This window comes from Branchiostoma belcheri, unplaced genomic scaffold (assembly GCF_001625305.1).
Source record: "Branchiostoma belcheri isolate BF01 breed outbred unplaced genomic scaffold, Haploidv18h27 scaffold17, whole genome shotgun sequence".
NCBI lineage: Eukaryota > Metazoa > Chordata > Leptocardii > Amphioxiformes > Branchiostomatidae > Branchiostoma > Branchiostoma belcheri.
The window spans coordinates 3700247-3718651 of NW_017803157.1; the positions used below are offsets into that span (position 1 = coordinate 3700247).

At 40.2% G+C, this 18405-nt stretch overlaps 1 protein-coding gene across 1 annotated transcript in view; it reads right to left on the bottom strand.

Annotated features, from left to right (window-relative positions):
- LOC109466787 (netrin receptor UNC5C-like) overlaps positions 1-18405 on the bottom strand; it is a 139810-nt gene that overhangs the window by 23578 nt on the left and 97827 nt on the right. Inside the window, exons 4-9 of the mRNA XM_019764613.1 lie at positions 15601-15737; positions 14972-15119; positions 6421-6588; positions 5801-5962; positions 5364-5408; positions 4691-4813 (exon numbers count right to left, since the gene is read on the bottom strand). Of these exons, the coding sequence (XP_019620172.1) occupies positions 4691-4813; positions 5364-5408; positions 5801-5962; positions 6421-6588; positions 14972-15119; positions 15601-15737 (783 nt within the window). The remainder of the gene's footprint in view (positions 1-4690; positions 4814-5363; positions 5409-5800; positions 5963-6420; positions 6589-14971; positions 15120-15600; positions 15738-18405) is intronic.

Below are 18405 nucleotides of genomic sequence, written 5' to 3' on the forward strand. Positions count from 1 at the left end.
TTTTTAGGGTTGGTCAGGAAACAGAAAACACAACATTTTTTTTTCGTACTCCCCAAAACCCAGTGCAGTTCCGCGAGCAGCTTCTTTATTACTATTCACGTCGGTGCTCTGATTTCACGGTTGGGTACCGATGAACCGCGAAGCAGCCGGTTCGTGAATCGTGTCTTTTGTTGCCTCCCAGTTGGCGCATGAAACCTGCCATCGCTGGGCACACTTCTAATTATTGAACCAGGAACTCATAGGCCCCACTACGGAAAAACTGATATATGTACTGCACAACCAGGCACTCACAGGCCCAATAGTACTCTAGCCATCACCCGTTTTTCCATCAAAAAAAATTTAAAACCAATCCATCAATTGACAAATCTTGGATAAAAATATAATAACAACCAAAGAACCAGAAACACCCACTCTCATAGTCTCAACCTCATAATTTGCCTCTCAAAATGTAGGAAACTGCATTTTTAAAAGCTTGAAAATCTCAAACTTGCCCACGGACCCCCCTAGATTGCGAGCACACCCCCCCTGGTCCTATCATGAACCTAGGCTGACAAAAGAAACATTTCGAGCTGGCCAGAGCACACTTCTAATTACCGGGTGCATTCATAGGCCCCACTACTGGGACCAATCCTCCCCTAGAAAAACTGATACTGCATAACTGATCACATGCCATTCAATAGAGGGCGACAACTCAATGGTATCTGACTTTCAAATCACAGAAGTAGGTCTTGTGTGAATAGACATAGACATATGCAAGAATCATGAACAACTACTGCATGTGTTGAAACTAGTGTTCTAGCCAGCCTGCAATTTTTTTGTTATCTCAATTTAGATTGACCTAACATAACATCAAGTGGCAAAGGTGCAAGATGCAACAATCCTAAGGGAGTCCAGAGTGTATGCTCCCCCTTTTTTGAAACCCTGACTCTCTGAAATGATATTTCTTGTATTTTCAGGGGGCAAATTTTGCTGATAGTCTAACCTTAGTTTAAACGCATCTCTTTTCCTACCTTCACCCGCTGATTTTTGTCTATCAAAGATGACAGATTGGACAAATTTTGGTCTGTCCTGAGCAGCAAAAATTCCTTCACATGATGGCAATAAAGAGGGATGCTGGCTAGAACACTGGTTGAAATGCAGCTAGCCATGTATGTACAGCGTGTGCTATGTATGTACCACTGTAATTTGACAGATTGGGTAAATTTGGGTCTGTCATATGAGCAGCAAAAATTCCACCAAATGATGGAAAGAGGGACACTGACTAGAACATTGGTTGAAACGCATCTAGCCAAAAATGGCGAGTGTTATATACATGTACATGTATGTACCACCATAATATGACTGATTGGGCAAAATTTGGGTCTGTGACAAGCAGCAAAATGAAGGAAAGAGGCTAGAACACTGGTTGAAATGCATCTAGCCAAAATGGCGGGTGTTATATATGTACCACCATAATTTGACAGATTGGGCAAAATTTGGGTCTGTCAAAAGCGCAGAATTCTGTCGAATGAAAGAAAGAGGCTAGATCACTGGTTGAAACCCATCTAGCCAAAATGGCGGGTGTTATATATGTACCACCGTAATTTGATTTCGCCACGCCGAAGCCACGCTGGGCGCGAGACAAACACATGCTTCACAGCTCCGACGCAAATTTTTCACAGATGTGCGGGTAATCCCGCATTATGCTCCGGAGAGACGCGGACTGGAACAAATTGCGCAGTACATACACCTGCTGTACACGCAATAATTTCATTAGCGACAGGGAGGCGCATTATTGAAAGTCATCTACTGTGAAGAGCAATGTTGTATAATGCTCCCCCGTAATGTATAATGTGCAGGACGCTTCCTGAATGGAAAATTAGCCGAAGCTAGGGACAACAAAGTTGCTCCCAGTTGGCTGGAACACTGTACATTTATACCGCATATATTCTACTAACTTGATCCTGATAGGCCAAAAAAACAACTGGATATGATTTTCGAACGGTTTTGACGTTTCAGCTAGCATCCACTACCATTCGTCAGTGATACTTGCTGATAGCTTTGTTCAACTGTGAATTTTTATAGATTAAATTTTCTTCCTTACTCTTATATTGTGACCAATCCAACATGAAGCATGTCTCGAAATAAAAAGCTTTTCAGGCAGGCAAAGTTTTGCATGGTCTCCTTTGTAAGCTGTCCCACAATTAACCAAAATAACTCTCATAACTTGTGCTATTTCGCACTCCCTAATAGTAATACACCTCATACTCCAGGTGTGCAAGGGTCAACTATAGGCCCCTAGAGGTTGTCCCTGCAGGGATTTTGGCAGTGCCTGTAGATTTAGTGTGGCAGGAAGTCACCTTCATGGTGGATTGACATACTTTGTGACAGATTACCGAGTTCTGTCACGACACAAGGGCGTGGAAACAGGGCATTTCTCTAAACAGGTTTTACATTTCCTGGGGGAAAACCAACAGATTTTAATGCCAAATTCCTCAGCAGGATTTATTTTGTGAAATTTTGGAGAAGAAAATCGTCCTTTCTGTTTGCAACTTCCACATAAAATGGCGTGAAATGCAGGGCTAGCAATCTGGTAAACTGAATCTTTCAACAGTCAATATACAGAATAATAATTAATATGTATTTTAAGTTACAAGAACAGAAATTCAGACTGCCATCATCTTTCCTTTGTCACATTTGCCTCCCTCTGACATTTTTCAGGTTTCCCAGAAATCTAAACAGATTTACACATTAATTCCTGTATATACAACTTTGCAAAACGACTTTCAAACACCGAATATATCTCACCATCACCAAATGTCAGTCAAAAATACAACAAAGATACAAAAAAAAGGTTCTTCGCCTTGGGGCAAAATATCAGGAGTCGCTTCCCTAATTTTCCACCATTACCTAATGGCCCTGAAATCCCCAATCCCGAAAGCTGATCCTCTTTCCCCATTAGTATCCATAGCGAGGGTGGCACAATTAAATTTCCCCCGGCGTAATATGTCAACGCTGCACGCGGGAGGCGAATACAGAACGCGTAATAAGGTTACGTGACTACCGGGTATTTTTACTGGCATTGTGTTATCGGTGGAATGAAATTAGAATTGATTCTGGGACGTCACTGCATTCTTACATGCAATGACCTCCCCCATTATACGTTATCCTTGCAGGCGTGGTACATTTGAAAAGACGTCCGAACGACGCTTTAGAATTTGTTGTGACGTCCCAACTCACCACAGAGCCAAGATACATGTACACAACAACGAAACAAAGTTAGCTTTCCACAAATTGAGATATATGACAAGAGACTTGTCCACAAGATTCAATTAGTATCGATTGCTGGCAAAGTATTCTTACAACAGCCCATATCGCACAAGGTACAACAGGTTAGCCACTCAAAAGTTGGTTATCTAATTTTATCCCCAACGTATTACTCCGGATATAATTCTGTTTTTAGAAATACAAAATTGCAAAAGACACCAGAAGCATATATACCGGTACTTCTAAAAATGCCAAGAAATGATCTGCCAAAGAGTGTATGCCCCCCCCCCCACACACACACAAAATTCTTCAACAAAGAAACGAAGCTCTAATTATGACAGAAAACCTCCATCCCATCGAAGCACAAACAAGATAACCTGTGGAACTGATAAAAGCCTTTCCTCACCGCGCGTAATCTCATTTCTGGAAGCATCTAAGCTCTTGCCGGATGCTGACAACATCATATGCCTGTACAAATCTAATTATATCACTGTACATCAATTGTAATCCAGTCTGCACGTAGACAGTACATGCAATGTAAGAATATTGCACACATTAACAAGGCCCATTTGTTTTTCATGTAATGTTTCACCAGACGATTTGATTGTGAGCTATTCGTGCTGATGACACAAATGTCATGATTATTTTTCCATCTGGAGTTAAGATATCTGAATCATGTCTCTTTTCCAGCTCATTTCTTGTGCCGCATTTCAATCGACGTTAAAATTGTCATTTTCTTTCACAAAGTTGTTGTTGGGGGAAGAGATAAAACTTTTCAAATGCTCATTTTTACCCTTTATATTTAGCCACTCAATTTGTAGCTGGTTGAACAATCACAAAGGTACATGTACGATATTCAAATTGCCACAAGACACACTATCAAAATTGCCACAAGACACACTATCACAAGTAACTGGTTGATACATTTGTTACCTTTGCCACACTTAAGGCACAAACCATTGATTCAATAGCATGCCATGCATCTCGAAAATGCAAATACAAAAACTGGGACCAAAGTCAAATAGGAAAAGGACAGCCTTTTTTTCCTTCAAAATACCATGCCAGCCACTTCATCCACTACAAACATGCTACCAAAACATACTACAGATGCATTTCCAGGTACAATGTAGTTATTAGCACACACATGTACCAGTACATATAAAAAGTTGCCAGCCTTCCTTTCAGCAACTACTTGTGTCATTCTTTTGCGCTCTTCAATACAACCACAAAAACCTTCAACACATCCAAGATAGACTGGATGCAGGGAAGATATTGGAGAAGAAATCACAAAGAACAATCAAAAGGGCTACTAGGTCATTAAAAAATTAGGTTTCATCTTAATTTTAAATACTTAGAATTTACAAATCTTTTCATCCCCTTTTCAGTCTTTGTGGTCTTTCTCTTCAACAACAGTACATCACACAGGCTGTCTTTCATGACTCACCTGAGTGCCTGTTTTTTCTCCACCAGACCACGATGATGAACAGGCACACGAGCAGGAACACAGTGACCGCCCCGACCAGGCTGATGTACAGGGCCAGGTTGTCTTCTGTCCGAGCACTGGCAACTAGAGACAAAAGAAAACCAAGTTGATTTTAGCTTGTGTAGAAAAGTGTTTTTTAATGTTTTGCAGTCAATTTCTGTAATATCACTTCATCAATTCAGCCTTCTGGCCGCGACTGTTGTGATATAGATGATGTCATAATGATAAACCATTCGACCAACTCAATGAACTAAATGTCCTAAAAGATGGGTCATTTGAACGTGACAAAGGCTGCAAGACAAATACATTTGTGTAGCTCAAAATTTAGGGACTAGTTTGTCGACTTGGAATGCAGGCTAGTTGTTTTATCAACAGCTTTTATTATGTCTTTTTAAACTGCAAAAACCTTTCAGAATACTTTCTTTGGGCCATGGGAATCAAGAGCTCCAATTTTAAACTTGTACTGCCAAGGGTGTTTCTATGCACCAAAGTTTTCTTGATTATAGCCCAAATTAGCATGGCTAGGGTTAAGGTTACTTGTAATACTTGTAAGTTGAGTATCATTCAAAAGCAAATATTATGAACAAAGAGGGGAGTTTAAAACAGAAAAAAAAATCAGGAACACAAAACTTACATGTCGGACTATGGGTCTGAATTTGTAGATCACTTTCTTCAGAATCTGTGAGAGAAAACAGCACAACAACAAGAAACAAACCAGGGTCAACAGCATGCAAACGTAAGAATAAGATACAAAGAAATTAGGAAATGCACAACAAAAAGTTACTTTGCAGCTTTGGCCACACAAAGCTATTTCACTCTCTCCTATATCAAAAGAAAAATGATGTTAAACTGGATGAACAGAATGTCATAGTCTGGAAAGTTTTGCCTCCCGTTTTCTCTCTGATTTCAGTTTTAATTCTTGTCTCTCTTGCATTATTTGTACTTTAACATCCATAGAAACATATTTGTGTGGCCTTAAGCTAAAAATCAAGTTAATAAACAAACAATAAAATTGTTGATGATAAAAGATAAAACAAAAGGAAAAAGCCAAAATGTGGCTGTATTTTTTACCTCTACAGAGACCCCCTGTACAATTTCTTGTCTCCATGTTGTCTCCGATGCAGTAGCGACCGCCGAATTGTGGCGGCGGATCGTTACACTCTCGTCTTCTCCAGTTGTTACAATCGCGCCCGCAGGCTGAGAATTTGGACCACTCCGACCAACCTCCATCCACTGCAGAGGACACAAAAGGATCCTTTGTTATTAGACAGGTAGACTGGAAAACTTGATCTTCTAGCAACTTAACATTACAGATTGTTAAGTAGAAAAGTAACATTTGCAAAGCAAACAGTAAACACCATGAAAACATTCATATGGATGGTAACCAGGCCATCCAACTCAGTCCTACCACTTGCTACATAATGTAACCCAACATCACAGGGTGTCTGCTGCAGCACCAGTTACAATGGTAACAGCCATATGGTCGAAGAAGAAGAAACTGAGCAAAAACATAATGTCTTCTTTCTACAAAGGTAAACATAAAAGCCTTTGTACCTAATGAAAAGGACTCTATTGTACTTCATGCCTGTTAGTTTTTTCCACAATAGCTGTAGCAAGTGGTACACATGCCTGCTGTATGGGATTGCTGTATCTAAAAAAAAAGTCGTTGAAAAAATGGAACCCTGTCCTACCTGGACAGAGAGTGGTACACTCCGCGCGCTGTACAGGGTCGCCGTCGCAGGTGTCGCCGCCGTTGAGCGGGGCGGGGTTGGTACAGGTACGGGTCCGACGCATCAGGCCGCGCCCACACTGGCTGTTACACTCGCTCCACGTGCTCCATGTCGACCAACCACCGTTGACTGTGATAGGAAGAGGGAAACAGTATTATTATCATCGTCATCATTGTTTTCTTCATTCTTTATTTCAGGCATCAACGGTCCATATAATTATAAAAGAAAACATACAAATAGAAATACACATACTAACAACAGTTTGAAATTTGACTATGACTATGACTACAGATGGACCCAGACATTGCAGAAGACTCTGTTGCAGAAGTTTACATCAGATTTGAGAACAGATTGGATGGTGTTATTTGAGGAGTTCTACAGACAAGATATGTCTAACATTTGTTGATTCTTTGCTATGCCACAGCACAGAGATCAAAATTTCCAGTTTTGTTGGGAGAAAAAAGGGATAAGATGTAGCTTTTGAATAATAACCGATTTTTCAGCACCAAGGAAAGAGCCAGACACTACCAACAGCACTGATCACAATTGCTTCCAAATTCAAAACATGTAGTTTTTCTTTCCCTTGTCATCATTAAAAACAAAGCCCTCCTAACTCTGGTGATGTAAAAAGCACTTTTTCTTGTAGGAATGTTGTCACAGTGCTTGTTGCTAGCATCAAAGACTCCTTAGGGTCTGTCACTATCTGTTTGCCTGTCAATCATCAACAAATTGGCAAAAAAAAGTCCCTGAGTACCAGTAGCACTATCCAGTAGTCCTAAAACTGATAATATGAAAGATACTTTTTTCCTTGTAGGAATGTTGTCACAGTGCTTGTTGCTAGCATCAAAGACTCCTTAGGGTCTGTCACAATCTCCTCGCCTCTTAATCATCAACAAATTGGCAAAGAAAGTCCCTGAGTGCCAGTACTCCTAGAATTGGTAATATGAAAGATACTTTTTTCCTTGTAGGAATGTTATCACAGTGCTTGTTGGGAGCATCAAAGAGTCCTTAGGGTCTGTCACTATCTGCTTGCCTCTCAATCAACAACAAATTGGCAAAGAAAGTCCCTGAGTGCCAGTGGCACTATTCAGTAGTTCTAAAACTGATAATATGAAAGATCTTTTTTTCCTTGTAGGAATGTTGTCACAGTGCTTTTTGGGAGTATCCAAGACCCTAAGGGTCTGTCACAATCTCCTTGCCTCTCAATCACCAACAAATTGGCAAAGAAAGTCCCTGAGTGCCAGTACTCCTAGAATTGGTAATATGAAAGATACTTTTTTCTTGTAGGAATGTTATCACAGTGCTTGTTGCTAGCATCAAAGACTCCTTAGGGTCTGTCACTATCTGTTTGCCTGTCAATCATCAACAAATTGGCAAAGAAAGTCCCTGAGTACCAGTGGCACTATCCAGTACTCCTAGAACTGGTAATATGAAAGGTACTTTTTCCTTGTAGTGATAATGCCACAGGGCTTGTTGGGAGTATACAATACCCCTTAGGGTTTGTCACTATCTGCTTGCCTCTCAATCACCAACAAATTGGCAAAAAAAAGTCCCCAAGTGCCTGTAGCACAATCCATCTCATCATAAGCTGTCATAACATCACATTCACTAAAGGAAATGCTAAGATATCGCCCTGACATCTTTCTAACTGAGGCAGTTTGTTGATTTTTTTCTTCAACCGATTTGGGACTACCTCTCCCCTAAGAATTTCTGGGGAGACCCCTGCACTATCCGTCGCATCATAAGCTGTCATAACATCACATTCACCCAAGGAAAAAGCTAAGATAAGGAACTGTCTGTCACCCAGGCCTGATAGGAAGACGTACGTGCAATCACTTTCGCCCTGACATCTTTCTGACAGCGGCAGTTTCCTGGTATCGATTTTATGGCAGGTTACGACACGTCGGTCGTGGAACACATCCCTTTTTACGTCCCCGAACGGAATGTAGGCATTACTTCTGGATCAGGGTTCCTTACAAGACAATAAATCAGGCTTCTCACCTGTATGTTCAAGATCTTGGGCAAATCAGAATGCTGACCTACAACACTAACTTACTAAGCTTTTGTTGCACAGTTGTCAAAACAGTCACTGACTAAAAAATGATGGATTCTCTACCAATCCACATCTCTTTTTACATCCCCGAACGGGATACAGGCATTACTTCAGGATCAAGGTTCCTTACAAGACTATAAATCAGGAACCTCACCTATGTTCAAGATCAGAATGCTAACCTACAACACTAACTTACTAAGCTTTTGTTGCACAGTTGTCAAAACAGTCACTGACTAGAAAATGATGAATTCTCTACCAATCCACATCCCTTTTTACGTCCCTGAACAGAATACAGACATTATTTCTGGATCAGGGATTCTTACAAGACTATACATCAGAATCCTCACCTATGTTCAAGATCTTGAATGCTGACCTACAACATTAACTTTTGTTGCACAGTTGTTAAAACAGTCACTGACTGGAAAATGATGGATTGTCTACCAATCCACATCCCTTTTTATGTCCCCGGACGGAATACAGCCATTACTTCTGGATCAGAAGTAATATTTAAGACAAGATTATATATAAATTGGGATTCTCACCTAGTATGTTCAAGATCTTGCTCTAGGAAGGCAAAACCTGAACTCTAACCTTCAACACTAAGCTTTTGTTTAAAAAAAAAAAACGCCCACTTTTGATGTGTGACAAAATGCAAAAATGATGGATTCTCTGTCATATCCAACTTGCTTTCAAAAAAAAGGCACAAAAAACATGCAGGGAGAAGATACAGACCCTACCATTTTAAAAGTGTAACATTTACAGTAATAGCACCAGTTTTGCCTCTTTTTGTCTCCTACATTTTTGTTTGTTTTGCATCTTTCCGTTTCCAACTTTAAACTAAAGCAAGGAAGAGTATGGCAAATCATGATATGAATATTCCATTGGGTTATGAGAACCTTTCTACCAAGAAATATGAAGGCATCCAGACCACCATCCACCGACATGCATTAACAATCAGAACTTCATCATTTTTGTCGGTCTCATATTTTTTGACTTTTTGGCATCTTTCTGTTGCCAATTTTACACTCTGATCTAAATCAAGAAAGAGTTTGGCAAATTCTGCTGCTGTATGAATATTCAATTGGGTTATGAGGAACTTGCTACCAAGAAATATGAAGGCATCCCGACCACCATGCATTAACAATCAGAACTTCATCATTTCATGCCGATCCGGTAATTTCCGTGGCCTTTTGTCGACAATGACAGATGGTCGGTATAAGGTTGGGGTGATTTCTTTCCAACGTGGCGGGAAATGCGAGCGGTGATCCGAAAAGAACACTGCGCGCACTTGGGGGAGGTTTCATAATTACTCCACTAATCACGACGGAGATTACGAGAGACGGCAACGTACTTGGGATGATGGGGAATCGATATTTGAGAACCGTGGGACTTCTACAACTTTTCCTGCCTGTTGCGTTGACTTTGAATAACTGGGTGGTACCAAAAAATAAAGAGACCCCTCATGTAGCTTGTTTTGGTGTTATTTCAAATGCTTCAAGTGGACTAATGGGGAATCGATATTTGCGAACTGTGGGAGTTCTACAACTTTTCCTGCCTGTTGCTGAGACTTTGAATAACTGGGTGGTACCAAAAAATAAAGAGACCCCTCATGTGGTTTGTTTTGGGGTTATTTCAAACGCTTCAAGTGGACTAATGGGGAATCGATATTTGCGAACTGTGGGAGTTCTACAACTTTTCTGCCTGTTGCTGTGAACTAGCTATTTATGGGTGGTACCAAAAAATAAACCGTTACGTATGCTTGTTTTGGGGCTATTTCAAATGCTCCAAGTATGAAATGATGACAAAAAGTGCTAAGAAATTGCAGTTAATTTGAATATTAGACCATTGGAGCCTAAACAGAGCTAACTTATTCTAAGCTACCGAAACTAATTTCATCAGGTTAGTATTTTGCAGATGTTGTGAGGGGAGCTTCTGTCTTCTGCAAGCACACTGGAATGTATTCTCCTCTTCTAAGGAAGTGTGGCAGGTTCTTTAAGGTGTGTCTCTCCTTGAACAGGGAATCTTAGTGTAATCCCTTCTTATCCTCCACATCTACACAGTGTACTGACAAATTGGGGTCAACTTTACACCACAGGAATGGTTTCTAATTACCTGCCCATCACTTGGAAACCCTAAGACGTCGATTGTACACAATCTTAAAGACTAGAGAGGAAATTGAAGCTTGGAAAGCTTGGTCCTTGAGTATTTGATGGACATCGGCTATTAGTCCACATCAGGGAGACCTCATAATGTCACTTTTTTTACCTTCTAAATGATGACTTTTGAATCCAATCAGTGATAGACAATTAACAATTAGATTCTACTAGAAGGGCTCCAGAATTTGCCATCGATTATCCACATTAAAACCTATGGTTAGTGATATAATTTCTGATTTGTCAGATTTTGAAAAAAAAATTATGTTGACCTAAAAGTTTAGCACTAGTAGAGTTCCTCACTATACAATATAACTAAATTTGATCATACATAATTAAACAATATAACTAAATATGGTCATAGGTAGAGCTGTGTACCTAAACAAATTTTAGGTACAGGTACAGGTACAGGTACACAGGTTTAGGTACAGGTCCGGACCTGAACCTGTACCTGAACAATTCGACCAATTTATATGCTCTTCTGAACTCCTTCAATAACAAAAAAACATAAATAAACTTGATAGTTAAGGTTTATTCTTTGTTTATGGCGAATGCTCAGATAAAATATAGGCAAAACTAAGATGTTTTTGTTTTCATGAACACACTGTCCTTACACAGGCACCCATTGTTAACCAGCTATTTAAACATTTGAGGTCACAAATAGGCATAAAATTGGTGTGAAATTGTTTAGGTACAGTACCGGTACTGAGGGATTAGGTATTTTGGACCTGTACCTAATCAATTTTTCCGGTACAGTATCGGTACTGCGTACCGGTACACAGCTCTAGTCATAGGTAATTGTCATAGGCTGTGAGATTTAATCAGGTATTTCAATCAACAAAACTAAATTAACTGAATATTTAGATATTAATGTGATGCTTAGACTTAGACATGGTTGATTAAAATCTTTTTAAGACATAATAACTTTAGTAATTAGAATGTCTCTTTAAAATGATCGATCTGTTACTTATAGACAAATCTCAACTTCTTTGAGCAACGTGTGGAGAACTTCCTTACTAAGCCGATTGATTTTGGAATCATAAGTAACCATGGCCGATAAGAGAGCTGCTTAGCTAGAGCTTAGTAAGAATTATACCCCGAGCGAGCGAAGCTATCAGTTACAGTTAATGGGCGACTTTTAAGTCTTTTGTTCGCGTATTGATTCTGCCTGCTTCTTAACTGCCCTCCTATTAACAACTCAAGATGCGAGGCAGCAATTTTCATGTGACGGTGCAGATGAGAAGGGCTCTTCCACTAAATATTGAGGGAGGGTGTGCATACAAAAGCAAGGGATAATTATAAGTGGGTGTGACGAGATGACTGGCAAAAACAGAAATATCTTTAAGACTTCTTTTGCAACTCTGTTCTCTATTAATTCTTGTTGCCAAGAGGATAACTAAATTTTCAGTCAAATAATATGAAAAACAAGGTCAAAATTGTCATATACACACCCTTATAATTCCAAATGATCTCTAATCTAGGTGGCCTTTCTGTGCATTTTTTTTCCTTTGAACCAATTACAGAACACTACGTTCTTTCAAAGCTCCGCTAGTCTGATATCTGACATTTTCGCTGATCAATGTTAACATTATAAAATATTGCCCAAGAGGCTGTTGCATAGGCTAACATAACGGCCATTTAGAAGCCTGTACAAGGTGGCATTTCTGTCCATTTTCCTCCTTTTAACCGATTACAGAATACTTTGTTTTTTCAAAGCTCCTATCACCTGATATCTGACATTTTCGCTGATCAATGACAACGTTAGAATATTGCCCAAGAGGCTGCTGTGTACATGTGGGCTAACATAACAGCCATTTAGAAGCTCGAAGAAGGTGGCATTTTCCGTGTATATTTTTCCTTTTAACCAATTATTGGGCACTGATATCTTTCAAAGCTCCTCTAGTCTCATATCTGACATTTTCGATGATCAATGCCAAATTTATAAAATATTGCCCAAGAGGCTGTTGCGTAAGCTAACATAAGAGCCATTTAGAAGCCTAAACAAGGTGGCATTTCTGTACATTTTTTTTTCTTTTAATCAACTTTACAAAATACTACGTTCCTTCAAAGCTCCTATAGTCTCATATCTGACATTTTTGCAGATCAATGCCAAATTTATAAAATATTGCCCAAGAGGCTGTCATGTAGGCTAACATAACGGCCATTTAGAGGCCTGTACAAGGTGGCATTTCTGTGCATTGTTTTCCTTTCAGCCAATTACAGAATACTACGTTCTTTCAATGCTCCTTTAGTCTGATATCTGACATTTTTGCTGATCAATGCCAAATATATAAAATACTGCCCAAGAGGCTGCTGTGCACATGTAGACTAACATGTTAAAAACGGCCATTTAAAAGCCTGAACAAGGTGGCATTTCTGTTTATTTTTTCCTTTTAACCAATTATTGGGCACTGATATCTTTCAAAGCTCCTCTAGTCTGATATCTGACATTTTCGCTGATCAATGCAAACGTTACAATATTGCCCAAGAGGCTGCTGTGTACATATAGGCTAACATAACAGCCATTTAGAAGCCTGACCAAGGTGGCATTTCTTTGCATTTTTCTCCTTTTAACCGATTACAGAATACTACGTTCTTTCAATGCTCCTTTAGACTCATATCTGACTGTCGTGTAGGCTAACATAACAGCCATTTAGAAGGCTGAACAAGGTGGCATTTCTGTCCATTTTTCTCCTTTTAACCGATTACAGAATACTACGTTCTTTCAATGCTCCTCTAGTCTCATATCTGACATTTTTGCTGATCATGCCAATGTTAGAATATTGCCCAAGAGGCTGCTGTGTACATGTCGGCTAACATAACGGCCATTTAGAAGCCCGACCAGTCATAAACAGATCACGAATTTACGTGTGTTGTGTGTTGCCCCCCTCCCCGGTGGAATCTAGATCAATAAGTGATTAATGACCCCGCAGACATGATGAAAGAGTTCAAAGATCTAGTCGGACTTTCCGCCCACCGGGTCACACGACTCTTCGTGAAACGGCCTCCGTGTCCCATTCAAAATTCATGGCCTTGGCAATCCATCCATCAACGCATTAGCATTGCAATTTCACCGTCCTCAATGACATGCAGCGATCTGGTCAACAACCGAATATCACTGATGTTTTCTCCTGTGATCTCTCAGTCAGCTAAAGCTAGTGGATACTAGCTGAAACGTCTGACTGTTTCCAAAATCATATCCAGTTGCTTGAGTAACTGCTTTTTGGCATATCTTATTACCTAGATGTCTAACCTTCATCGACGTATCACTGATGTTGGTACACGATTATGTCTACAAGGAGTTTAATTGTTGAACAAAACTGCTACATTTATAGATCTTCGTAAAGCACAGCATTTTTTTTGGCTTGCCCCGCCAAATTTTCTATGAAATTTTATCTTCCTCATGCTGCGATCTGGTCAACAACTGAAGATCATATTGGTCTGCCATTTTGTCAACAAGGAGTAATTGTCCAACAAAACTGCTAGATCTAAATTCTGCCAATTCTTTTGTTTCCAAAATCATAACCCAATTGCTTGAGTAACTTTTTTGCATGTCTTGCTTCCTGGATGTCTAACCTTCATTGACACAGATTTTTTGGCTTAATCTCAAAGCTTGCCACTCCCAATTTTCTATGAGATTTCCTCTATTGTACACGTGCAAAAAAACGATGAGTATGCCCTGCTTCTTACAACAATCTCTGCTTTAGAGTCAGCAGTTTTCCCTTCCAGATTATATCGATGCAAAATTGGTCCTGACAACTTTGTCCCTGCTCAATATCAACCTTTCAGAAGCTTACACAAAGGTCCGCTCCCCATTACGATTGCATGTTTGTAGGATACAGAGGTTGCTACTTTTGCCTCAACACTTGGATTGGGTTTGACACTGCAGTCTGCTGCTATTAGTGCTAACTCCACTCAGTGGTGAAAGCATTTTAGCTCTGTAATTTTTTCATTAACTGTTCATTTTCTGTAAAGTGGTATTGAAGAATCCTGAAGTTTGGGGGAAAACGTCTGAATACCTTTAAAGTTTGTTAAGTCTGCTTTTTAAGTCCTTTGGACTAAATTTTATGAAATGGACAATTTGAAACCTTTAAAAACAATTTCCTACATTTGGAGAAGAAAATCATGGTGTTGAGAGAAGTTGGTGGTGGTCGTTTTGATGATTTTACATTTCTACCGAAGATTTTTGTCAATTAACATTTTCTTTCGAAATTTTTCCCTCACATGCCACAAAGTTCCTGCAATTAACAGAAAAACAGGTGCTGGCAAGAGCCTCAAAAACCCTTTATAAAAACTTGACACCTACCGTAAACGGTCACCCTGGCGGTAACGCTCCTGCGTTTGGTGACAATGTTCTTCGCCACACACGTGTAATTAGCGGTGTCGGACAGTCGAGCCTGGTTAATTATCAGGTTCCCCTCGTTAGTAATGATGAAGTTGATGTCCAGGTCCACCTGTAGAAATTCATTTAGTCTAATTAATTAATCAATCAATTAATTAATGACCTCTTTTCCTTAGACACTCAGCACGTAAAATTTTGGGCTAACTTTGCAAGTAAATAGGTGGTCATAATGTATTTTACAATGTATGTAAGAGGACTCCAGGATGCATAGTGGTTGTATTGTCACTAACTGGAGATTCCTTAACTAGCTATGCTTAACCCTAGTCATTTTGGCATTTTTCTCACAACATTTTTCAATTAATGCATGTCTTAATTAGATCAAACACCCCTGACTTTTTTTGCCCTGCGGTGGCGTAATTACTTCCGCATTCGTTTCGTTTCTGCGGTGTGATGCATTGCACGAGAAATACCCCCAAATCGTACCTACAACATGTATACAGTGTGCTATATAGACGGTACTGTGTATGCAACCAAACAATTGTTGGGCACCGCAGGACTAGGATTTTAATAAACAAACAAGCAAATAAACAAACCTGGATCTCCTCATCGTTCTTCAGCCACACCACCTCGGGTGTCGGCACGCCCTCTGGTGGGCGGCATTGGAGTTGCACCGGTGTCTCATTGGGGACCCCCTGGCTGATGGGCTCCAGAATAAAATCTTTTCTGAGATCTGAAAGGTAAAAAAAAAGCAATTTTCAAATTAAGTACTTTAGTTTAGTTTACTTCATTGAGGATGCAACAAGGCATGACATGTGGTAGAAAGGCAGCAACAAGGCTGGTAGCGGCTACCAACTGATTGAGAAAACACACACACACAAAAATATTTCTGAGATCTGAAAGGTAACAAAATGGCAATTTTCAACTAAAATACACCCGTTTCAAAGAAAACAATATAATATACTGCATATGGTCATAGCAGTAGCATTGATCAACCTAAAGAAAGCAAAAAGCTTCCTTGAGTCTAGACTACATGTAGGTTAGTGTTCGAGTACTCTTTATTATAAATCAATCATCACAGACGAGCTTAAATTTTCTTCACACCTTGCAAAAGTAACACAAGTGTACAGTACTGACAAAAATTTCAGATTTCACAATCTAGAGAGAGGTAACACTTAGAGTTAGACCTACTAGTTTCTATGCTCATTCATTGCTTCATGATCATTATATTTATCTCAACACATCTTGCATATACATAATATATGCAGATGCAACAAAGCCACCGCAATTGCTTCAGAGGTGGTGGGACAAAATGACTGCAAACTCCCTCCCCTTCCTCAATACAACAGCTGCGCGCACGTACGCGTGCCAATTTGGCGCACATTATCAGAAGATGACAATCGTGCCTGCTTGCGGCGATATTAATACCCCGGCGCCTTGGCCCATTGTTTAAAGCCAGACAACTCCTCCCTTGTCGGAGCTGTGTAAAAAGGATACAGGGACAGAAGCAGGGCTCGAAATTGCCCTTTCAATTTCTTTATTGCACTATTTCAAATGTACATCAGCAGGGGGAGAATAACTACTACCCCCTGAATTGAGTACCATTTGTCACATAGAAAAAGAATTTAGAGACAATACATGGACATCTAAATAAGGTATATACAAAGACATATACAAAGTAATTAAAATACACACAAAGTCCATACTGATTTTGAAGTACAGGAAAGACTGCTGCAATCGTTAAAGATGGTCCGGTGGACCACTAAAATTTAGGCTGGGACAACTAAAAAGACACTTTGGGACAATTTTGGGACAATAGAAAATAGCAAATCAACATCAGAATGTCTGTTTGTTTATCAAATTATGTCATGGCTTTTGGATCCAGAAAAGTCCACCCAAATTTCCTGTCTGCTCTGCAATTATAGTGTGCCTGGGAGTGAACATAGGACTTCAAGTTGTTGTCATACATAATTTTTTTTCTTTTTATTCCCCATAACGGGGGTTGGATGTGCTTCCAACAAATGCAACTCCTTTTTTGGAGCAAGATTTTTACGGCTGGATGCCCTTCCTAACGCCAACCCAAACCCTAGTTGAAATTAATTCGTTGGACAGTGCTGGGACAACAGGAAGAAAAGTTCATTTCGAGGCCTGGACTGTAGGCTCTACGGGTGGCACTTATTAACTTTGTACACGGAGACTTACGGTGATAAATCTCGTTGTCTGCGGTGAAAAATTGCTCCACTGGCGCCAGGATCTTAACTCAGACTTTATGGCACGTCATAAAAAAGAGAAGGTGGCTGAACAGATAAAGGATACAGCACGGCTTTGAACGGAGCGGGAAAAAGACGCATTCAGAACCGCCAAGTCAACCTTTTAATGATGAATTGTCGCTATTCATGGAATTTATGAACAGGCTACAGATGGTAGCTTGCTGCAGCAGGCTTCCTAGGAACACAATTTTTCTTGGAGGTGCAGCGATCATTAATCAACCGACTCCTTGGAGGCAATCTCGGAGGGTGAAGATTTCGAAATGAAGAATCTACGAGGGCCCGCGCACGACATCAAATATTCAGAGGACTATTTAGGCTCGTAGTAATGACTATTAAACCGGTAATTTGTTTCCGGGGGCGCAATAAATTCTGGCGCTTCTTCAGTGCTCTGGATTTGGTGACAGCGAGAGTAGATTTCTACCCTAACACTTCAGGGTTCTAGCTAGCGCAAAGTTAGCTATAATTTTGACCCCCTATGCTAAATCCCCCCCCCTACGCTATAATTTTAACACCCTATGCTAAATTTTCAATACAGCATAGGGGCATTGTGACTGTATTTCTTTTTTCAAGAATGCCAGATCAAATGTGAAAAATTACCAATCAAGGATACATTGCACATACATTAGAAATAACATTTTTTCCCTTTGGGTATCCCTCAAATGTGCAAAGATTGAGTGTAACAAGCCATTCGGTGTGATATAGCTAGCTGCCGCCACGCCGCGTGCCTGCGAAGCTGGTGTGTTACGCCGAAGGGCGGTTTTACCGGCTATACCGATACAGAAATGGCCCCCTTTTTTAGCTCAATTTTTTAAAAGCTACGCCCCATCCTCCCTTGACTTGCGGCCAGTACCACTATGCTAAAATTAAATCCTAGCTAGAACCCTGCACTTCATGAAGGAGGGAACTTCTGTTACCGGGATCGCGGCATGATTAATTGCGTTGTCGTAGTGCTGTTAAGATATACTCCACGGTGCTGCGGTGTCCGTCCTAATTTCATGGCGGGCGCCCCCACCTCTAGGCCGATCGGTTACACTCGATCAATTAACGGGTAAACATTTACAAAATGAACAGCTAGGAGGGAGACGTGACGGACGTTCGTGCTTCGAGGCAGAGGCTGGAAGGAATGACAAT